The sequence below is a fragment of the Chlorocebus sabaeus genome, chromosome 21, assembly GCF_047675955.1.
Source record: "Chlorocebus sabaeus isolate Y175 chromosome 21, mChlSab1.0.hap1, whole genome shotgun sequence".
In the NCBI taxonomy this organism is placed as follows: domain Eukaryota; kingdom Metazoa; phylum Chordata; class Mammalia; order Primates; family Cercopithecidae; genus Chlorocebus; species Chlorocebus sabaeus.
The window spans coordinates 89,199,263-89,223,994 of record NC_132924.1 but is presented as its reverse complement, the minus strand read 5'-3'; the positions used below and the strand labels follow the sequence as shown (position 1 = coordinate 89,223,994).

General features: G+C 38.4%; 1 protein-coding gene across 2 annotated transcripts in view; it reads right to left on the bottom strand.

Moving 5' to 3' along the window:
• The window catches only part of TES (testin LIM domain protein), a 43,874-nt gene extending 32,427 nt beyond the window's left edge, over nt 1-11,447 (bottom strand). Inside the window, exon 1 of one of the 2 annotated variants that reach the window (XM_038004454.2) lies at nt 11,208-11,447. In XM_038004454.2, coding sequence (XP_037860382.1) covers nt 11,208-11,234 — 27 coding nt within the window. In that variant the 5' untranslated portion in view covers nt 11,235-11,447. The remainder of the gene's footprint in view (nt 1-11,207) is intronic. The other variant, XM_038004455.2, reaches the window with a different exon arrangement.
• Between the last annotated feature and the right edge of the window lie 13,285 nt (nt 11,448-24,732).

Genomic DNA, 24,732 nt, shown 5'->3' with positions numbered 1-24,732 from the left:
TTTGACCCATGTTTTAACTTCTGATGTATCAGAGAAGTAGTCTGGATTACCATACTTTTTGCTCTATATTTAGACTATACTACTAAAGAAGGTACATAGACATCACTTAAAATTTGTCTAGTGATTCAAGGAAATTAGACAATTTTCAAAATATGCAATATACCACCTATTTACAACTAAGATAAAATTGCAGTTGCATGTTAATTTAATTTTCCTTCACTTTAATGGAACAACAAGCACAAAAATCAAAATTAGATTCGTCTAGAGTAGAAAGTGGGTTCAGTCTTAAGCCACCAATGAAATCAGAGAAGTTTCAGTACATTGATTCTTGATTCTTTCATATGTACAGAGGAATATCAGGGTAATTCAAGTGAGGACAGTCTTCTGTAAGACTCTTTCCACAGCTTTCACCTTAGGAGGCTGTGAAGATTTAAATACCTGTAACAGAGCAATAGAAGCAAGCAAGGTCTCTTGAGGTCCAAGCTTAGGACTCACACACCACTTCTACCACATTCTACTGGTCCAAGTAAGTCAGAAAGCAGTCCAGATTCAAAGGGAAGGAAAATAGACTCCACTTTTTAATGGGAGGTGCTGCTAAGAATTGTAACCATTTCTGTAATTTACCTCAGAAACTCTGAGGAAGATTCCAATCAGGGAAACATGCCAGTTTCCCATACTGGACCACAATACATTGCAGTGTTCACTCAAGTGCTTTCTCAGGGAACCTAATATACACAGCCTTGAATCCTTTGCATAGCGATTGGCACATGGTAGGTACTCAAGTTCTGGAAATATTTATAAACTTTAATTTCATTGTAAAAATAAAAATCAGAATAATTTTTAAATTAGCAAAAGGATACATTAAATATATTAAATTTTAAATTAGCAAAAGGATATATTAAATCCAGTAAGTTAATATATCCCACAGTTATCGAACTTTAAATGGATATTTCTTTGTGTCCAACAAAACACCAAGTGGCAATAATTTACTGAGAGTATGCCATCATAAAATTCTTGATGATATATTCAGGGGTCTGTGAAATAGCATGAAGATCTATGCAGGATTTTCTTCCCTCTAGATTGGATTTCTTGAAGAGGATTATGACACATTTGTTTATTGTCTATGTTTTGGCACCATACTTTGTGCTTTAAGATATTCATCTTGATTATCCTTACAACCCTGTGAGGTAGATAGTTGAAACCCATTTCAGATGAGGTACTAAGGTCTACAGGGCTAGGTAGCTTTCCCAAATTCACACAGCTAATAAAGGCCAGGGCCTTTAAAACTGATAGAGAATACTAATAATCAACACTGATCAGGTACTTGCTATATGTCAGGCACTGTTCTACATGTTTACAGTACACAATAATCCAATAAAGAAGTACTATCCATGTTTTGCAGATTAGATATCTGAAACCAAGGAGCAACTGTTGCCAAACTACTGAGTAAATATCAAAGGTGGGATCCAAATCTGTGTCTGGAAACGTCAAAGTCTGCACTGCTCCCTTTAAATTCCCTAACTGTTAGAGAAAAGTGGGCAACGGTGGTCCACAGGATGATTCTATCCTCTGGCTTAATTTCATCTGGTCCATGAAAAAGTAACAATGAATAACATCACTACTGGTTTACCGGTGACATCTTAAAAGAGCTGTGGAGTTAGGCCACTGAAATCTGTCCTTCCTCTTTTTACCTTTAAATTCTGCTATTTCTCTTGGGATAACCTTCTATTCCGTTACCATAGATAGAGTCTAACCCATATTATCGGAATGTTTACAAAATATATTTTCCATATGTTGCCGTATATAAAAGGTAATATTTTGTAATTCCCCTTCAAAACTTTAGGCAACTTGCCATTTCCCAAATAAATGAGTTTTACATTTCTTCATGTAACACGGAAGTCACATGACCTGGATGGAATGAATTTGGAGAGGTCTATGTTTCAAAGCTAACAGAAGAGTGACTAGATTGAAAAATGGACACCCTAAAAATCAAGTAAGGGATACTGCAAAGTTAACTCTCCTCTACAGTTTTTCGGAATGACCAAAAACTACCCTGCTTTAAAACATGTGTAGTCTGTGATACTGTACAGAATATCATCTCAGAATACTCGATACATGAAAGATCTTCAGAAAAGTATCCTCAAGCCCCTACATTCAACTGTCCCTCTGTAGCACACGTGGTAGACTGAGGTAATGATCCCAATACTTCATTCCCACGTAATAGTATTCAACATCATATCCCTGCCGCAGCCTCATAGTTGCTAGACTAGATTTCTCCTCTCCTTGACTTCAGGACTGGACATGTGACTGCTTTGGCATAAGAAGAGGCTTAAAAGGTGCTCCTTCAGTTGGGCATGACCTTTACTGTTTGCTTCACTGATCTAAGGAGGATGAAAACCTAGCACCAATGTGGTCCCAGTCCACAGCTCCGAGTCCAGATCAGCCTACATGAGCTAGACTCTACTGTGAAATTTCCTCCTCTCTCTCAACAGATGACACAATGTATTAAATAATCATCCAAGTCAAGGGAGATCAGAAACTCTTCAGCTGTGGCCTAGGGTCTTATACTAGCTCAGTGATACACTTCTTTAATTCAAATCTGTACTGTGGAAAAATTACAAATTACTGCCGCTCATCTACTTTAGCTTTATTTTAGGAGAGACAAAACTGAAAATGTTAATGGTGGTTTTACTGACTTTTCACAGTCAGGTACCTTTGGTTCATGCTATTTCCTCTTTATAGAATGCTTTCTTTGCCTAATGAAAGCTTCTTTATTCTATAGGAGGTGTTTCCTTGATAAAATAATCCCAACCCACACAATTAAAGTTAGTTACTTCTGCTTCTGAGACTTCATAACCATTGTTTGTATTTCTATTATTGCTGTGCTACTCAAAGTGGCAGTTCACAAACTGTAAGTCACTTGTCTGTGATGAGATAAGCAGAGAAACTGACAGTAGGCAATTAGGAACTACTATACACTTAAAGTAATTTTGTGTCTCTTGCATTTAATATTTTTTAATTGGTCCTGTATTTGTCTTTTGTTTTAGTAATTTTTACTATGTTTTTAAAAATATCAGCCCATGATAAATTTGTTTACAAAAAGGTTTCTTATCCCAGATAAGAAAAACAGTGTATTATAGCACTTATGTCATTCTATCTAGCACTGTAGTTAACTTACACATCTGTCTTGCTCACTCATCTTCCTTCCTTTCTTTTTTTTTTAAAATCTATCAAAGCTGACATCCATATTTTGCTCAAGAGGTGATACTGATAGATATGGAGTTTAGTGTCTGTAGTTTTAAATCTAAACTGCACTTTTAATATTCTCTATGAAAAACAAACGGTAACTTTTTTTAACCCCAAGTTATTTTTATTGTAGGCCAGGATTTCATAAAGGAAAAATCAGATCCTTGATCCTTACTTTGTGACTCATTCTGTTAAGACTGTCACATTACACTCATATAAAAACAAAAATCCACCTAACATCTACATGGTCATTTTTCAATGAAACATGATATCACTTTATCATCAAACAAGGCAAAGGAAAAGTTCACTGTGGCTAGAGATGCATTAATGGACTCCATATCAAGGCATTTCTGCTGGGCTGAAAGCCCATCTTTTCTGCCAGGCTCGCTGCTCAGATAAGCTATGCATTGAACACCCTGAAACTCCTGTTTACAGCTTTTCACAGTGGCCAGAATGTCACAATGATAAACACAAGTTGAATCACTCATGGTTTGAGGATAATTCAGCATTTCAGATTAAGTATATTTACACAGTAGTAACTTTGCTGTTATTCAGCAGACGAGATCTCAGCAATCCCCACTGGCTGGCTTCTAATAAAGCTCTCCCACTTTAAGCCATGCTCAAATCTGAGCAGACTCCCCACCATTCTAACAGAGACTAAGGAACAGAGAAATTGGCAATTCCAAACTACGCTCTTTTACTTTTTTGAATTTGACCAAAATAAATGCAGTGATACTTAGAAAATTATAGTCATGCACACCCTTACTGCTCGAATTCCCCATTACTAACTAGAATGTTAGGCCGACAGGGCGCTTAGAACAGAAAATCGACAAAACCACGCTAAACTGCAGATCTTTTGTAGGAGAGCCAAAGATTGTAGTTGACTAGTTGAAAAGCATAACTTCTAAATTTAATCCTCTAATAGTGTTTGAGGCAATTTTTAAACATGGATATTTACTCAAAGAACAGTGGTGAAGTTATCAATGACCAAATTATTTTTCTTTAAAATCCTGAAAATCTGTGGTTTTGAAATGTTTTTGATTAGTCTTTTGTTTCCTTATCTTCCTCTCCTAGAAAAAGTTGATTTCATAATTAATAATATAATTTCCCTGGATACCACCACCTTGTAAAAAGTAAAACAATTTCCTGTATATTAATGATTTAATAAACAATTCTTTTAAAATCATAATTTTGGTTACCATGGCAGTAGTTACCAAACAAAAATTAGCTATGACTGCAAACAGGAAATCCAAGAATGACTCTTTTGTAATGCATCTGTAATCCGGGAGAAGACTTACAGTTTGTGTATATTATAGGTGTAAGTCTATTTGTATAGCTTTATGCATTCATAATCTTTTTCACATTCTAATACATAAAAGCTGCTTTCCCATTTCTTTTACATTTGCCATTACTTAAAACAACTGAAATAAGAACCCCTAATTACAAAGTCTGCAAAACCAAGAATCAAGCCCAGGGATCACCACCAAAATTGCTGGCTGACTGTGTTAGAAATGTAGGTACTGCTAACCTATAAAGAGTTCACTGATGGGTATAATCCCAGTTGTGCTTACTTTCAACATTTACATTGCTCTATCATCACTTGTAATAGCGTAATTCTATGACATAAGCTTAAGTTCAGTGTCATTCTTGTTCACTACTATAATCCCAGAGTCTAGAACAGTGCATGGTATGTAAAAAAGCACTCACATAGGTTTTTTTTCTTTTTAAAAATTTTTTTAAAAATTTTTAACAGCCTTATTTTGAGAGAGATAACTTTTAAAGAAAATAAACACTCCATTATTTTTCATTTTCCCATAATTAAATACCAAGGTAAGTAATATATCACTCCTAGACTTATGGGACCCACACTATTACAGCCTTCAGAGCCTTATACTACAGATTTAAATTAATTAAACTTAACCTAATATCTTCAAATACCTCCACAAGTATTATGAAAATTAAGTACAAACAAGTTGAAACAAGCTAAGATTTGTGGAAAAAAATTATTTGGTTCAATCTATAGGGTCTTCATGGAATTCACTAACATTTAAACTATGCCATCTCCTTTATGTATTTATTTACACAAATATTTATATGTTCTTTGTGTGATTTTAAAGCACTGTGGATCATTACATGTGGTAGACTACTGATATTATTTTCTATGATCAAAGAGTCACAGGACTTGCAGAAGTCTCAGAAATCATCTGGTTCCCCTACTGATTTTTATATAAATAGAAATTGATAGCCAAAGTGGTCAGCATCACAAAAAACAGTGGACTTGGATCTACCAACTCTCAGCTTAGGGCAACTTTAAATATATTATACTGATAAATGGAAGTGAGAAAACTGATATATTATGGAAGACATTTCCATACACTATAGATGTTTATATATACTGGAGACTTACTGACCTTTCCTGATTTCTAAACACACTTTGGTGACTGGTATGTAAAAAAGGTATATACACATTAGCATGGGGCCAACTTGTATTCCTTCTTCTAGTTCTCAGAAAAAGAACACAGGAAGTAGCTTCCATGTTAGCAATTTATCACTCTCTTTCCACTAAGAAGGCCCCTCTTGGTAACTCGTGTCGCACACTGATGAGCTATGATGTTGATCCCATGCTCATAATGCTGGATGTCATGCTGGAGCTCCATGAGAGCCTCATGAAATATTTGATCATTGTGGTGTTTTGCACAGCTTCTCAGATTCACAAGAAATGTTTCTGCATGAAGAACGGGAAATTAAAACAAAAAAATAGTTCTCCTCCCAATATTATGAGGTTTTGTTTGTTTGTTTGTTGTTTCTTTTTAGCTGCTCTATTCTTAGCTGTCTGGACTGTCACTCCAGAGGTACTCTGAACACCTTCCTACTAGGGAAAAGAGGTGTAGCCTACTCATGCTATGTGTAAGGCTTTCTATCAACTGCAGAGCTCAACAGGGAGAAAAGTCCATGAGTATCCCTTTATAGTTCCAGATGCCATTGGTCAAACTTAACAAAACAGAGAGCCAAATACAGCGTCACTGTTACCCAGGGCCATTTTACATAGTTAGGAGACAGCTTAATCATTGGCTCACACCAAAAGTCAGGAAGCTGGAAGAAACTTAGAAGACAGGTAGAGAGTATTATTGGAGTTTATGCTATTTCTTTGACTGTAGAAGTTTCCCAGAAATTCCTTTTCACAAACTTTTACTTTTGTATACTTTGCCTCTGCCCAAAGAATGTCAATGGCAACTCACACTAAAGGGAATACATACAACATGGATAAAGTAGAAACAATATACAGAAACTAGTAGGATGGTGATTTTATTGGAATATAAACCATTTTCTCAAATATAATTCCTTTAAAACATGAGTGAAAGTGTTGAAATGTATCTTATTTTATTTCTCTTTTTATAACAGTTACCATTCCACATATATGTAGTGAGCAAGATGAAGAACATAAGACTCGGGCTAGTCGACATGATGAAAGGAGTATGGCTTCTTCAGATTATGGTTGAAGTTCATAGTAAAGTTCTCTATAGAAAGGTTTCAGATTACACTATCTAAACTTTAGTTTCTTCATCCTGAAAGTGGGGCTAAGGCCTACTTCCTAAGGTTGCTTTGAACAGCAAACAAAATAACCATGCAACTATAACAGGATATGGATTCATCTCTCAAGAAGTTTGTAAGCAAGGTAAGAAGGTGAAACATACAACAGGTAAGTATAATCCAGAGGTGGAGAGTGATTAGTGTCCTAAGTGTTACCAATACATGTTTTGGGAATTCAGGCGAAAAGAAGAAAATATTTTTCATCTAGGTGGCAGCATAGAGAAAGATTTCCTAGAGGAGTGTGCAGCGTGAGGGGTTGGTCCTTGAAGGATGGAAAAAATTTAGAACTGTAGATAGAGTATGGGCATGCACAAGCAAAGTCATGGTGTGAGTTGATGGAACACAGGTAATAGCCAGTAGACATATAAATTCCTACTTCTACTTCATAGGGCAGCATAAAGGAACAGAATCAATAGAAAACCTACTATAGTTTTTTCTCCAACCAATATTCAGGACAATTAAGAGAAAGGGACTTTTCATATTCTACCAATGTAATGAATCACACCATGGGGAGAACAGTTTTATAAAAGCCCAGCCAAGGACCACTCATTTTCTTCTGCACTTGTTCTGAGAGGCAGAACACCTCTAAAGCAAAGCCCTGGATGTGTCCTGCCCTACCTTTACCCTCAGCCTTGCCAATGATTCTTGCAGCAAGAGTGGCTTCAAGTCTTGAATCCAATTGTAGTTTTGAGCATCCAGGTCACCATATATTGCCTTTTCCCCTTCAACCAGGGGCCACCTCAGGCAAATAACTCATTCTAATTTCCAATGGAAATAATCTCTGTAGTTCAGTCCTTTTTCCAATAGTATTCACTTGGTTTCACTATGCTTTTTTGGCTAATGACAAAGGTTTTGAAAACAAGTTTGGATACAGAGAAAGGGGATTTTTAGTAACACGTAATCTTTAAAATGCACCACATTTTAAAAAAGTAAAATTAAAGAAATAAGAGTCTTAAGAAAAGTATGCAAAATATTAGGATTAATCAAAATAAAGGCGTTAGAGAGGAGACAAAAAATGAACACGGTAAAATAAAGCCCTGCAGCAATTCCAGGCAGTAAAAGGGAAACTACTGAAGTTCTCTTTCTCTGTTGGTATGTTCTTAATTGAAAAAAGTAATTCTCATGGGAGAGTAACACAGAATGGAAAGAGGAAAACAGCTGGCTGTTGGCCATGATTTACCATTTACCACAAAATGAGACTGTTTCTCCTTCTCAAAGTCCACTGTTTTTCCCAAGCAGACATGGATCATACTGACACAAAGCCAATTAACAAGAGACTTAAACAATAAGAAAGAGGTCTAGATGTGTAACTCAGAAGACAGGGCAAGGACACAGAATCAAATTCTGTTCTAAAGTATTATTAAAACAAAAAGTTTGTATAACCAAACCAGCTCTCACATCCTAGCAACAGCTCGCTTACTTCAAACAAAACAAAATATAGCAAAATCTAATTATAAAAACCCTTTGTCTTTGTGATGGTGGGTTTTAACTGGTAATTAATCCCAATCTGTACAACTGATGTGGATAAGCTTTCTTTTTACAAGCCAAGAATTTTATAACAGTATCATCTATCTCAATCACTGCTTAATAAAGACAATCCTCTTTAGTTCTTTTTACATGAAATGTTAATGTGGAAAAATAATGCTTTTCATCTGTCTGGAAGAAATTCTTCATGAAATCAACAATGTAAAAGTTTTGGAAGGAAAAAAATGTCACACATCTTAAAACAGAAGTCATATTAGTTGTATTTAAATGGTTGTGTCTTTGTTCCAACTTTTAATCTGCCTTTTCTCAAGGTACATTCAAACTATTAATTTTCTTGTATAACTGAGTCAAAAAGAAAGGAGACTTGAAAACTAGGTGCCAAAATAGGGTAAGAAGACTGTGCTGGTAAATCAGTTAGTCTTGTAATATTTCCTTCTTTGGATGTGTTAGAAAACAATTGCTAAAAGGAACGTAAATTTCTTTTTGAGAGTATGGCCAAGATTGTGAAATACATTCCTGAGATTTCCAAACTTTTGTACTGGGAAACTTTTTGTTAGAACATCAAATCTATTAAGGGACCCACACAAACTGGAGACAAATAGGACATCTTTGCAGTTTTTTAATAGCTTCCAATTTACCAGGTGAGGATTCTGTTCTAAGAATCATCAGTGAAGACAACGTAGTGAAACAGGGATTTGTTGTACCATGGGATTCTCTCTAAAACCTTTAATTTACGGAATTCTTTTTGGGGTGGTAGAGGCAGAGAGGAGGAGAATTAGAGGAAGTTAAGATTCTTGGTTGAAAACATAACTTTTAAAAGTAAAGTGGGGGATAAAGGAGGAAAACTATACCATATGTCAAGGGCATTATTTATCATAATCCACATTTTCAAACTCTAAGGAAATTGTTTATAAACAACGTCTGCATTTTTCCTTTGCAAGCACATACAATTTTTAACTTTGAACTTTTTTCCCTCAGAATTACTCCTTGTCTCAAAAAGCTTCAAAAATATCTGATTTTTCCTTCCCTATTAAACGGACTTTGTTTTATAAAGCATTTTTTAGCTTCACAGCAAAATTGAGCAGAAAATTCGAAGTTCCTATGTACCTCCCCCATGCCTCCCCATCTCCAAGCAGCCTCCCGGACTACCAACATCCCGTTATCAGTGCTGTACATTTGTCACAAGTGATGAAACACATTGACACATCATTATCCCCAACATACATAGTTTACATTAGGGTTTACTCTCGTTGTTCTACATTCTATGGATTTTAAGGTATAATTACATGTATCCGCCATTTTATAGTATCATACAGAATAGGGTCATTACCCTAAAAATCCTGTGCTTCACCTGTTCTTCCTGGCCAGCCCAAAATATGTTTACTTTGACAAAGTTGTCTTCAAATACTTAAAAGCAAGGACAAGACCCCTCAAGTTTTAGACAAGTACTAAACTAAGTAGCTCTTACCCACTTGAAAACTAAATGAATGTAGTATTCATCAACAGAAAGCTAAGCGAGAAAAATGCTTTCCCCGCTTTTCCCCCATGACAAGCAAGATTAACCAAAAATATCAGTTACTTAAATGAAAAAAAGGAAGAAACCAAATGGAAAGAGAATAGAATGCCATCACGCTACTCTCAACAATTTATGTTTTTCTGTTCCTGGATACCTTTTTGAGTGCCTGAGAATTTTAGTCCTAAGGAATGAAAAAAAACTGTTTTCTCATTTCAAGTTTTTATTGGTCAATAGCTTCCTAACCGAAAACTCTGCAGTCCTAACACAATACTTTCTATCCATTTTCAAAAATCCAATTCTGGGCATAAAATAGAATTAATGCTCAAGTCAGAAACTTTGTGTTTAGAAGATAAAACAAGAATATTAGGAACCATGAGTAAGAGAAAAAACAAACTTTTATTTTTCCCTTCCTCTCTCTGCAAAACTTCCCTATCCGATAAGGGACAGCTAGCTTAAATTTACCACAAAGTAAAATATGAGCAAATCCCCTGGAACGAGGAGAACTTTCGCACAGGGCAATTCACTCGAATGTGACATCAGCATTCCTTCTGAGTCACAGTCTGGTCCCCACCCTTTTCTCCCAGGCGACACCAGGCTCCGCATAACCCGGGAGTGGCTCAGGTAAGGCCATCGGTTCCAATGCCTGCGAGGCAGCAGCCAGGCTGGAAATGTCTCCCTGCGCTGAGACGCTGGTGACAACTGCCCTTTGGGACTCCCTGCCAAACAGGGAGAATGCGCGCTTTGACAGATAATTCCCTAAGAGGGAGGCAGTGCTTCGGTAGACAAGTGATGAATGACCAAAAAAAAAAAAAAAAAATCACATTAGAAGTTATCACCAGCACGGGTGCGAAGGCAGTGCATTAAATCAACACTCATTTTATAGCGCCCCAGGCAGCCCAGCTGGAAGGGAGGAGGTCAGAGCTGTCAAAGCACAACAGAGCCCCAAACCACAAAGGCTTAATGAAGTTGAACTTCCTGAGCCAGGAAGTGTCACGGTCTCGCCCGCACTCGCCCTAAGCTCGTCCTTTTGAGGAGGCACAGGCAGAGCTGAAACATCTTAAGTAAAGTTTCCAACACCTCCAACCGCTGGGACTCCGTAAGACGGGAGAGAAGAGCCCCGCGCCCGCCCTCGCTCGCGCTTCCAATTTTGTCGCTCTCAAGTTTGGGGAGCTGGCGGGGCCGGCGGGCACCTACTCTACCCAAGGGGCCGGGTCTCTGGGCCCGGTACACCGCAGACCCAGAGCCGGGTTCACGCCGGGCGGCCCGCAAGCCCCACCCGCCTCGGCACCTCCGGCCGCCGCGCACCGCTCGACCCGCGCAGGTGAAGCAGCCGCTGCCCGCCACGAGCGCCCCCTGGGCACCCCCCTACCTTCTTCACTTTGTTTTCCAGGTCCATGTTTATGCGTCCTATGGGTCCCCTCCTCCTCCAGTCCGGGATCCCACAGCCGGGCTCAGCTGGCCTCCGGTTCCGCTGCGGACACGGGAAACCTGCGGAACTCCCACGCCGCCGCCCAGCAGCCACTCGACCGGCGCCGTCGAACTTCCGCCGCCCAGTCCGCCGCAGCCGGCCTGCGGCAGGGACCCGGGAACAAAGAGGGCCCGGCAGCCAATGGCAGCCGGGCAGCCCCGGGCCGCCGCCAATCACCGAGCGCCGCACGCACCTTCGCGGCCCGAGCTCGGCGCTGGCAAGGTGAAGGGCGGGGCCGCGTCCGGGGCGGCGCCCTGCGGGGCAAGCTCGGGGACCCTGACCTGGTCCCCGGAGGATACTCTGGGCGTCCACGGGCCGCTTCTAAAGAGCTGGGATCCAGCCTCTCTCTAGCTGAAGATAGAGCAGAACTTTTTCCATTTTGGCAATTTGTACCTGTGTTTGCCCAGGACTTTTTATCTGGGTCAAGGGGAATAGGTATCCCAACTTCTCAGTTTATTTTCAAACTAACTTCTCAGTTTATTTTCAGAGCAAAGAGAGAAAAAAAAAAAAAGAAAAAGAGAAAGAGAGAGATTGTAGGGATCGTTAGGCATTCCTGTGATGGACCTTGGGCACTAAATTCACTATTGCGTTGTGGAGATGCCCTTTCCTCGATTGCTTTTCTCCAAAATCCCAAATACTGTCAAGGAACCGCATATTACATCCCTAACGTCAGTGAAGATTCTTAGATTGTTTCCTGAGCATTGGGTTGTTCAAAAGTAAAGATGATGTGAATCACTTCAGAAACAGGTGTTATTCCTTTGGAAGTAGAGGGTTGCCCTTTGTGCTGTGTGAAATGGTGCTAGGCCTATCGCGTGCTCAGGCTTTGATGACGCAGAGTCATCACATTGGTGCACCAGAGCTGAACTCATTTCATGCCCCAATTCAGGAGCAATTGCTTCTGATACCTTCAGATTGGTGGGTCCGGAAGGGAGCCTAAGATTACTTAGTCTAGCTTCCTCATTTTGCGGGGAACTGAGGACTCCAGAGGTGCAGGGACCTGCCTAATGTCTTAGCCTGTTGGGGACAGAGGCATTGCTCATGAATCTAAATAACTTCTCAAAGATGTTTGGGGCTGGAAGCAGAGCATGTTGAGTAAGGAAAAAGAGCGGTCCATTTTCTTCAATTTGTGGTTATGTCAAAAAATAACATTGCCCAGACAGCAGGTGACATAATTTGACACCTACTTTTAAAAATAACAAAACAATATAAAACAAACAAACAAAAATTCCCCAATAATGCAGATATTCAGGTCCAGTTGTATGTCTACCTTGCCTCTAGAAATTTGGTAGCTAAAAATATCCAAAATTCATTTTAGCCAATACTTACAACTCTGCTTGCTTGATTATTTGTCAACACAGAGCATTGATTTATAATGTGCATTTTTCCTTTATCCTATTAAGAATTAAAACTGAAATTACCAAAATGAGTTGCGCATTTTTCTTTTCAGTTGATGTAAAACTTTTCTGTGTCATTTTCCCAAATCACCTTGAAAGTTGTGGGCCCCTGCAAAGTTTGCCCTCTGTAAGTGTACAGGAACACGAGGTCTAGCTATGACAAGGCAATTTTGTTTCTTTCAGAGAGCTTAACAGATGGAAAATGTCCAGTAAAGCAATTTAAATAAGGCATCAAACAAATGTTGTAACATAAATTTTGGACCCTTATTTGATGAGGTTGCAGAGATGACACTAAGAAAACCATCTGGAAACATTTTTTTTTTAACTGTCAACTTCTGCCTTTCTCCCATTCTTCCCTCCCAACTCTCTCACCATTACATTGTGTGTGTATCATTGGCAAGGATGGAAATAGAAATTCAGTGAGTTTTATCTGGAATTATCACTGTGCCAATTATAGAAAAGTAATTATAGATTATGTATAAATTATAAAAATAAAATTGAGGTAGATAAGTGTTAAAAGAATTAAATTGCAAGTTTTTGTTCAGTTATTCAGGTTTTAAGCTACAGTTATTAAGGAGGTAGAACTGGCATGGTTTGATGACTACATGTAGTTGATGACAGTGGAATGAATAGAAGATGGCACACATTTCTATCTTGATCACCTCTATGGATGGTTCAGAAAGAGAGAAAATATAGGATGACAGTCAGGGTTTTGTTCAGTTGTGCTTTCTTTGGCGCTGGTGGTAGACATAAAGGATACAATTTTTTAATGTATTAGTTTGAGACTGAGACATTGAAATGAAGTATACAAATATACATCCTAAAACCTGGACTAGAGTGCTGATTTAGGGGTTCACATCCTACATAAATAAATAATTAAAGGCCGAGAAGGAAATGAGCCTGGGAGATAGTAAAATAAAAGAGAAGAATATCAAAGACACCAAGTGAGCAAGGCTGAGCAAGAGAAACACATGAAAGAGACAAGGGCTAGATTATGGGTAAGAAAAAAATTAGGAGTCAAATCCCTGAAATCAAGAAAGGAAATTGAAGAAGAAATTAGTTAACAAATGCCAAATTGTAGAAAAGGCTCAAATGCCCTTTGGATTTAACAAAAAGGAGATCATTGGTGACTTTGGAAAGTGCATTTTTGGTAAAGTTGTGGGGAAAGATATTACTTTACAATTTTATCTCACTTTGTTACCACCAGAGTGCTTTAGTCAATGTTAGACTTGACTTTTCCACAAAACTTATGGAAACATCAGCCAAATAAATGCCCAACTCTGCTGTTTAAATCAAGTAGAGAGGAAATCAATATACTATACTGAATAATACTAAGGAATGTTCTTAAGATCTTTATCCTTAGAAAAGTAAATAAAAATATTAGATTTTACGCATGTGTGCAGGGGCACACACACACACACACACACAGAGACAGAGGAGAGAAAGAGAGAGAGAACAAAATATTTATTCAGGTCGAATTCAATTTCTATGCTGTCAAATTATAATATCCGATGAGGGAAATGTGTTAAACATTTATGTACCCTTCGTCGTAACGATCACTGGAGAGATGTAAAAATACATAAGACATTCCCTTTGTTCTTTAGCAGTTTATAGATTAGTATGGGAGTAGCAGGCATGTAAGAGTAATGAAGTGTTACAGGTAGAGGGAAGCACACGTGAGAGTCAGGAAGAAGGTGGTATTGGGATTTGTAAAATCTTTAGAAAAGAGTAACCTTGGCTTAGTCTTGGAAGATGAATAAGTGTCTTAGTTAAAACCCTTGATTGCAAGTTATATTAGGCTGTTCTTGCACTGCTATACAGAAATACCTGAGACTGGGTAATGTATAAAGAAAAGAGGTTTAATTAGCTCACAGTTCTACAGGCTGTACAGGAAGCATACCTTCTGCATCAGCTTTTGGGGAGGCCTCAGGAAGCTTACAATCATGGCGGAAGGCAAAGTGGGAGCAAGCACTTCACACGATAAAAGCAGAAGCGAGAGAGAGAGTGTGTGTGGAGAGGAGGATGAGGTGTGCCACACAATTTTAAATTACCATCTCCCCTGTGAACTCAGAGAGAATGCTCATTTATCACCAAAGGGATGGCCCAAGCCACTCATGATCCAAACACCTCCCATTGGGCCCCACCTCCAGCATTAGGGATTACAATTCAACATGAGATTCGGGTGGGGACAAATATACAAACTATATCACAAGTAATAGTAACCCTCGAGCTAGTTTACTTTTAAAAAGGTGGCATTTTATTTTAAGGATACAGAGGTATGTTGCAAAACTCAAGGGCCAGATGCATTTGCAACTAGACCAAGCATTTACTAACATCTGGAACAAGGAATCTATTCCTTCACTGGAGTCATGTGGTCTCTCATCTTGCTGCTTGGCCTCCATCAGCTTTAGCTCTTCCTCTTTGAAGACTCTGTTTTCCTGCACACATGGGCAACCAATAAAGGCAGTCTCAGCTCATTAGTTGACATCACCTTAGTTCAAGCAAAATACCCAGTTTGGGATTTCAATCCCTCTAACAGAGACTTTAAATAGCCCAGCTTGGATAAGCTTAGACTTCTGATTCAATTAGCTGAAGCTGGCGCCAGTTGAGAGACACAAAGGACAACACATAGACTAAAGCCCAAACTTATAAGGAGTAATAAGAGTTTTCCAAATGCCTCCAAGGATATCTATCTCTGTTGCAGATGTTATAAGGAAATTAGCAAAGGAAGAGGCTTAGGAAGTACAAGCAGAAGATTTTTCTTTCTGTCGATATTGGAGAACTTTTTTCCCTTGACTTTTATTATAAGTTTGGGAGTACATGTGCAGGTTTGTTACATGATTAAATTGCATGTCGCTGGGGTTTGGTTTACAAATGATTTCATCCACCAGGTAGTGAGCATAGTACTCAATGGGTACCTTTTTGACCCTCACCCTCCTCCCACCCTCTAACCTCAAGTAGGCACCATTGTCTATTGCTCCGCTCTATGTGTTCTGGTGTACTCAATGTTTCTGAACATTTCAAAAACTATTTAAATTACAGAAACCCCACTTGGGCAAAAAGCTGTAGATGTTTATTTTATTGCTAGGAATAGGGGTGGATAATGAATGGGACAAGTCTAAAGAATAGAAAATTAATCAGGAGATTCTAGCTATAGCCCACAAGAAATATGATGAGGGCCTAAGTAAAGCAGTAGGAATGAGTGTGGAGAGTTAGAAGGATTTATCAATGATATTAAAGAGGTAGAAAATATTGGACTTGACTGATTCTTGAAAAGGGAGAGGATAAGGAATCCATTAGGATTCTATTTTCCTATCTCTTAGAAATCTGTTTTGGGTCACCAACTTGGTGGATATAACACACACCTTGAAGTAAAAAACAAAAGAGGAGAAGAAAATTTGACGGCGAAAGATAATGGGTTTTGTTTCATATGTATTGATTTGGCAAAGCCAATAGGATCTGAGTCTGGTGGACAAAAGAAACATCTGGGCTGAAGATAGAGATGATGCTGCATACACAAGTACACATACATAAACATATGTACATATGCACACATAAATACACACACAGAGTAAACACTACATATGCCAGGGAAAATAATTATTGAAAACTTTTCTATACTGGATGAGGTAAAAATTTCAAGAGGAAAATGATACACCTGTCTCGTCAATTATTAATGTGATCCCAAGAGGCGTCTTTAGATATGTTAATCAGTTATTAACACCTGTCATAGGAACGCCTTTGTGAGTCTGACACAGCTATTATTCCTCATTAGCAGCTTGTATAAGATTGCAGGTTGTTCTCTAGGGGCATTTTTTTTTTCTAAAGAAAATAGGTGTCAATGTAGCTTAGAGCAAATTAATATCCCATAACGTTTTTAATTGACCAAAAATTGGGGACTGGCTAAGTAAATAATTGATGAGCCACATGATAGATTTAGCATAGTTACTGATCAATGATACTTAGGAATGTTTGTAATGGAAAACAATTATAATGTTAGAGGAACAGAATATAATATGGAATTGTATCTACAGTATGCTCACAGCTATACAAAAATACACCATGCATAGAAAAAGAACATGAGGCAAATACACTAAAATGTCACCAGCAGTTTGCCTTTGATTGGTGGTCCATGGGGATTTCTTTCCTCCTTTTAAAAATATTCCATGATTAGTATGACTATTTTAAATGAAAAAACCTTATTTAAAAATATATTATTTCAAACATTTTAGGGGGACAGAGCAGTGGCAGTGTAATTTTCAATCTCTACAAAAGCCTACATTAAGAAACAAAAAAACAAAAACCAGATCCACTAATTAGCAAAACCAAATGCCCAGGGACAAACTTTACAAAAAACTCGGTAATAAGGTATCTTCATAAACCCTAAAACACAAGAGATGAGGGCAAACCACCGAAAGTCACAAGACATATATGCATAAACGATTATGTTTTAAGGAGGGAAGAAAACAGTGGGGTGGTGTCTGATGGATGGCAGAACTAGAATGCTCTCCTCCAGTTATTTATTGTAAAGCATTTCAGGCCAATTTTATAATAGCAGCTGGAAAAGTAAAAAGGATTGAAGGGAGGGAGTGAATCCATCTAGCCCTTGTGCTATGTCAAAACTGACCCTCCAGGACTCTCTTCTAGGACGAGTTTCCACAATCAGAAATTGCTTAGAGAGAAATCAAAATTGAGCAGGATGGGGCAGTAGAGGCAATGGAAAGAAGCCTAGAGGGGCGCCATCCAATTTGGTAGCCACTAACTGCATGTGGTTATTTCAATTTTAATTAATTTTATTTAAGTTTTAATTAGCTAAAATTAATTAAAATTTAAAATTTGGTTTCTCAGTCACACTGACCACGTTTCAAATGTTCAAAAGCCAGAGAGGGGAGCAGTATCAGGAAATCTCAAAAGTACTGCTGTATTTTTGATTTATTTTTATTTTTAGCACTTTATAAAAACAAGGAGGCCAGACGCGGTGGCTCACGCCTGTATTCCCAACACTTTGGGAGGCCGAGACAGGCAGGTAACCTGAGGTCAGGAGCTCAAGGCCAGTCTGACCAATGTGATGAAACCCTGTCTCTACTCAAAATACAAAATTAGCCAGGCATGGTGGTACATGCCTGCTATCCCAGCTACTCAAAAGTCTGAGACAGGCAAATCATTTGAACCCAGGAGGCAGAGACTGCAGTGAGCCAAAATCGTACCGTTGTACTCCAGCCTGGGCAACAAGAGCAAAACTCTTTCTCAAATAAATAAATAAATAAAATAAATTAAATAAAAACAAAGAAAGATGGAGCTCTCTAGAGTTGGGCAAGATTTCCTGAACTTTGCCTTATTATAAAAGTTCAGGAAAGCTAATACCACATGAAAATGAGCAACAGTAAATTATCAAGATAAAATTCCATACAAAGTTGTCATAACAAAAAAAAGAGAAAAAAGGAGCAGCATAACATCATTACAGATAGTGAACGAGCATCAGAAAAATGTGTCCACAAAACAAAACTATAGGCTATTATTTTATTTATTTTATTTTTTATTTTTTTTATTTTTTATTTTATTTTTTTTTTGAGGCGGAGTCTTGCTCTGTCGCCAAGGCTGGAGTGCAGTGGCACTATCTCGGCTCACTGCAAGCTCCGCCGCCTGGGTTCACGCCATTCTCCTGCCTCAGCCTCCCAAGTAGCTGGGACTACAGGCGCCTGCCACCACGCCTGGCTAATTTTTTTGTATTTTTAGTAGAGATGGGGTTTCACCGTGTTAGCCAGGATGGTCTCGATCTCCTGACCTCGTGATCCACCCACCTCAGCCTCCCAAAGTGCTGGGATTACAGGCTTGAGCCACCGCGCCCGGCCAGGCTATTATTTTAAAACAAGCTAAAAGGCATTAACAAGATAACATATGTAAAGGATCACACAAATCGGAATTTTAAAAACTCGGAAGTGAGGTGAGAGAACTTAGGAAAAAATTAGAAATGAAGAAAACAATATTAACAAAATGAAGACTAAAGTAAAAGAATAAAAGAGCAAAAAACTAATAATGGCTAAGACCAATAGAAGGTAAAACAGAAGAATATTTGAAAAAGAAATAGTCTAGAGAAAGTAACAAGTATTGAAAACAGACTAAAAATGTGCAACACAAGGATAATAGGAAGCCCTGAAGAAGAAAACCAAACCAAAGGAACAAAACAAAAAGTAAATACTATAATTAAAGAAGTCTTTCTTGAATTAAAAACAAATTTAAAACTAGATATTGAATGATTGCTGTACATGCCTGAGACTATCAACTCAGAAAAATCAATACCAAAGCATAACCTAGTAAAATTACTGGACTTTTAAGAATGGGGGGAAAATCCTCTGGGTTTTTAGATTTTTTAAAATGTATGTAACTTAGAAAGAAAATTATATTATCATCTGATATATTAATCCTTTAGCTCAGAAAAAAATGGAGAAACAAGATATTTAGGAAAGATGCTGTGAGCCAAAGATTTTATATGAAGTGATTTTCAAGTGTAAAGGGCACAGACAAACTTTTATCAACATGCGAGAACTCAAGAAATATTGATCCCCTCAGCCCTTTATGAGGAATCTATAATGAGCTTCAGACAACCAAAGTTACTGGAGAGATATTGAAATGAGGTGAGTGTTAACTCTATAGACAACTCCTATAGAACAAAAACTAGATGAGGAACAAAAAGGAGAGAGTGTAATGTATATTAACCATATGATCTGACAATGTAGATATAATAAAAATAAAATGGGAGGAAAGCATATAAAAATTTTAACAGACTTTCAATATTCGTATTGGTGGTAATATTAGCATAATCTGCTCCTATGCATATAACAGGAAGTGAGACAAATGAGTCATCAGGGGATAGTCTAATTTTATCATCCCCTGTAATCTTGACAACCAGGATTCGAGGTGTATAAGAAAGAAGTTAATCTAAACTCCTAAAACTATAATAGTTTTGAATTTGACTTTCTATTTACTAGCTTTTTCCACAGAGAAGGACTACAATGACTAACTTAGTAGCAAAGAATATCTCTAGAACCCAGATTGTGATCTTGAAATAAAATTTTCACTGAAAGGAACCTAGAACTTCATGGAAAATGACTGATTCCAGGTCTAAAGCAGAAAATGTGTAAGTTAAGCCTAAAACTTGTTGTCATAGAAGAGAGCAAGGAGGGTATGAAAAACTACTGGGATCACGTCAAAAGAAGTTAAGCCAGCTCGAAGAGTCTCTTGCTAGCCAAAAGTGGGTTAACTTGAGCTTCAATAATGATAACAATTACAGTAAATTAAAACCCATCAAATATCTATAAATTCATAATAATATTTAAAAAACCAGCCATTTTTGAAGAATAATAGGGAAGCATTCAATGATCTAAAGAATTAGTAAGTAAAAAGAAAGAATCAAGGATTTATTGTGTCTTTTCAATATGAACTGTACCACTGGATAACCAAATATTAGAATATACCTCTTTATGGAAAGTACTCCAATTAATGCATTAAAAAATGATAGAATTAGAATATCACCATTTCAAAACAATGAGTAAAATCAGTATTGCTGACTGCTGCCGTCATAAAAAGAGACACAATCTGACATTATGTATCAAACACCTCCCATAGGTCTACCAAAGGGATAACACCTGAACTTGGTCCAGTCTTTGTATCCAGCTGCCAATTGGCGAGAAATGCCATAGACAGAAGAACATATTGAACTACTCCAAGAACACCAAATCAGCAAAATCCAGACTGCAGGAAACTCTACAGATCAAATGATCTTGGTTCTTCAATAGAAAATTGTAAGGAGGCCGGGCGCGGTGGCTCAAGCCTGTAATCCCAGCACTTTGGGAGGCCGAGATGGGCGGATCACAAGGTCAGGAGATCGAGACCATCCTGGCTAACACGGTGAAACCCCGTCTCTACTAAAAAATACAAAAAACTAACCGGGCGAGGTGGCGGTGCCTGTAGTCCCAGCTACTCGGGAGGCTGAGGCAGGAGAATGGCGTAAACCCGGGAGGCGGAGCTTGCAGTGAGCTGAGATCCGGCCACTGCACTCCAGCCTGGGCGACAGAGCGAGACTCCGTCTCAAAAAAAAAAAAAAAAAAAAAAAAAAAAAACGAAAATTGTAAGGAAAAGAAGGGGATGAAAGGAGTACCTATAGATTAGGAGACTTAAAAAGACATATCAATTATTTAAAAATAGGCAAGGATTATAATAATAATTAAAAAAAGGTTAAAAAAATAGTCAAGGATAAAATTAAACCATAGTGTCTAGGGATACATGATTGAATAATGAAATTCTTTAAAAATGCAGGAAGTAATTGGCTAAAATATAAGGAAAATGGTTACTAATGGGGACAGGAGCGGCTTGTGATTGAGATGGAGCAAATAGACAAGGTTTCTTGCGTACTCACCAAACTTCACAGAATAAGGAATCCCAGAGAGCTAATGGGGGGTCTCTGCTCTAAACAGAAAATAATAATAATTCCCAGTTACATCTATTCCTTGTGTTATTGATACAGCAACAAGTCTTTTCCTCATTCATATGCACCCCCAGCTTTGCCAAAATACATCTGTTTCATGTATAAACAAAAATTTAACTCTTCCCATCTCAAAGATAACAATGGCATCTAACTCTAAATCCAGGATATCTGGATGATACAAATTAGTCTCAATCAGGTCTATATGTGGTTTATCATGATTCTGTTCAAATGAGCTAAATGATAAACATAACCAACAGCCAACTTAAACAATGTAAAGTGGTTGTATCAGTTTACAAGGGCTGCCATAACAAATTACTACAAACTAGACGGCTTAAAATAACAGAAATTTATTTTCTCATGACTCAGGAAGCTAGAAGTCTGAAATCAAGGTATCAGAAAGGCCATGCTCCCTCTGAGGGTTCTAGGAAAGAATTCTCTCTTGGCCTCTTCCTAGCTTCTAGTGTTTGCTGGAAATCCTGGGCATTCCTTGGCTTGCCTTTCCTGCTTGGGCATTTTCTTTTGAAACCCAGTCACCCACTTTCCTGCTTATACATTTTCTTTTGAAACCCAGTCTAGAAGCCTAGCTAGAGAGGAACTGATGCCCCAGCTGACAGCCCGCACCACCTTGCCAAGGAAGTGTCCCAGCTGGGCCATTTCAGCTGATGCTGTATGCAGCAGAGACAAAGTATCCTTGCTGCCTTTCCTGCCTAACCTGCAGATTTATGAGCAAAATTAATAGTTTTGGTTGTTTAAATCTACTAAGTTTTGAGGTATTTCGTAATGCAACAACAGACAATCCATTTCTAGCATCATGCAAAGCAGTGGTTCTCAACTAGGGTAGCTGCAGTACTCCAATTTTGCCTTGTTCTTCACATGACCATCTTCTCTGTATGTTTGTCTGTGTCTGTGTCTGACTCTCCCTCTCCTTTCTCTTATAAAAACACTAGTCATTGGATTTAGGGCCCACCCGAGTTCAATATGACCTCTTAACTAATTATATCTGCAAAGACCCTATTTGCAAATAAAGTCGCATTGTGAAGTTCTGGGCATATATGAATTTTGGGGGGGACATTATTTAACCCACTACAAATAAACTTGCTTCTGTTTGGGGAAACAAAAGCAAGGTAGCGACAGTAAAACTTCTTGGAAAAAAAACAAAGGCAATCTGTTCTGTTCCACACTGTTTCACAGCAAATATTACATCAGGCAGAACTGAGAAAATAAGAGCTAACTTTCCTAGGGGTGGAGTTAGGTTCTTGGTCTTCCATTTTGGATGCCCTGAATTCTTACTACTGAGATGCCCTTCTTTATCCATTGTCCCCTGTGATGACCTTCCAGAGAGGCGTTGTTTGAAATTTTGCTTCTGGAGAGTAGTCCTATCCTAACAACTGTTCTATCCTGTCCTGTCCTTTGGGTATTTGGGATTTGGGGGAGGCCATAATACAATGAGATATAGGCTACTTTTGCCAGGCTTGAGATTTACTTAACATTTGCCTGCCATTTTTATTTCAAGGGAACCTTTAAGTAAGTATTCCTCAACCATGATACTAATGATATTTTGGACCAGATAATCTTTGTTGTGGGGAGCTGTCCTGTGTATTGTAGAATGTATAATAGCATTCTGGGCCTCAACTCACCAAAGGCCACTGGCATCCCACTCCAGTTATGACAACCAAAAATACCTCCAGACATTGCCAAATGTCTTCTGGAGAGCAAACTCATCCTCAGTTGAGAACCACTGCTATACATGAGGCCAGAAATGGATCATCTGTTGTTGTGTTAAAGAAATACCTCAAAACTCAGTTGATTTAAAAAAAAAAAAACCCTAATCATTAACTTTGTTCAAAAATCTGCCGTTTGGGCAGGAAAGGTAAGGATATCTTTTGTCTGCTGAATACAACATCAGCTGAGATGGCCCAAATGGGGCAATTCATTGGCAAGTTAGTGCTGGCTGGCTGTCAGCTGGGGCATCATTTCCTCTCCAGCTAGGCTTCTGTGAGTTGCTTTGGTGTCTTTATGAATGGTGACTGGGTTTCAAAGGAAAATGTTCCAAAAGAGTAAAGTGGAGTTCATGACATTTTTATGAACTGGCTTTCAAAGTCATGTAGTATTCGTTATTTAAGAAGAGTATGTGGAGGCCGGGTGCGGTGGCTCACGCCTGTAATCCCAGCATTTTGGGAGGCCGAGACGGGCAGATCACGAGGTCAGGAGATCGAAACCACCCTGGCTAACATGATGAAACCCTGTCTCTACTAAAAAATACAAAAAAAAAATTAGCCGGGCATGGTGGCGGGCGCCTGTAGTCCCAACTACTGGGGAGGCTGAGGCAGGAGAATGACGTGAACCCGGGAGGCAGAGCTTGCAGTGAGCCGAGATCGCGCCACTGCACTCCAGCCTGGGCAACCGAGTGAGACTGTGTCTCAAAAAAAGAAAAAAAAAAAAAAAAAGAAGAAGAAGAGTATGTGGAATGGGAGATACAGTTGCAATCTTCTTCGGAAAATATACTCTTTTGCCATCTGCCCTGTGAACACAAAAGCTCACATTCTTTCCATCTGCCTACTAGAATGATTTCATCCTTTAAGATCTTCAAGTCTCCACAGCTCAGTCTAGTACCTGTCATCTGAATCAAGTCTAGGTGTGGACAGTGCTCCTCAGGTATGGTTAATTAGTATAGCTGCTTGAGTATCATTCCTCTTGTTCTGAAAAGCTCTGAATTAAAGGGACAAGTTATCCGTTCTTCACACACACTCAACGTATACTGAGATAGTCCTAGAATATCTGCTATACAAAATCCCTTCAAATACGGGTAAAATAGGAAGCACCTAACAGTCACTGTTCCACAGCAGTTCTGAAATCCAGCCAGGGATGTATTGTCACTTTCTTGACTAGGGCTTATTCTTGCTCTTTAAAGATTGTTTTTCATGGATCTTGTTTTCACCTTCTGGGTTCTTCATTCTGATATCCGAGTCAGTCATCTTCTTTTTCCACCAAAAATACTCCATGTTTACACCTGAGTCATTCTTTTAACCAGCTTCCAGCTTGCAAACTTGGGAGTTTAGAGGAACTGCCTGTTCGATGGAGCTGTACTGACTCTGCCTGTTGAGTCTGTGCTGTTATAATTACTTAAAAAAATCTTGTGAGTTTCTTATGTATCAACATATAATACATTCTATTAGGTCAAAGCTACACCTACAAATCTCTTTGCGATTATTCTTTCCCTATCTTGAGCTCAAACTGCGAAACTTTCATTGGATAACACATTTAGTATTCTTAGAAACCTTTCCTTTTTAATGTGTAATATCTATGTGGTCCACCCTAAGATACCTAGGGGGCCTTCTGTCTCTCTGAAAGGTTATAAATCAGTCACTATGTTATGTATTTCTGAAGTCTTCACAAAGACGCTTAATCACCACCCTGGACTTGATCTTTGCCCAGAAGTTATTTCTTCATTTAAAAAATTATTTTCCATATGGAAATCCTGGGTATGAGAAGCAGCTTTACTTTAGAACTCAGGAATTAACAGTCTTTTTTGTTTAATAGTGCATTC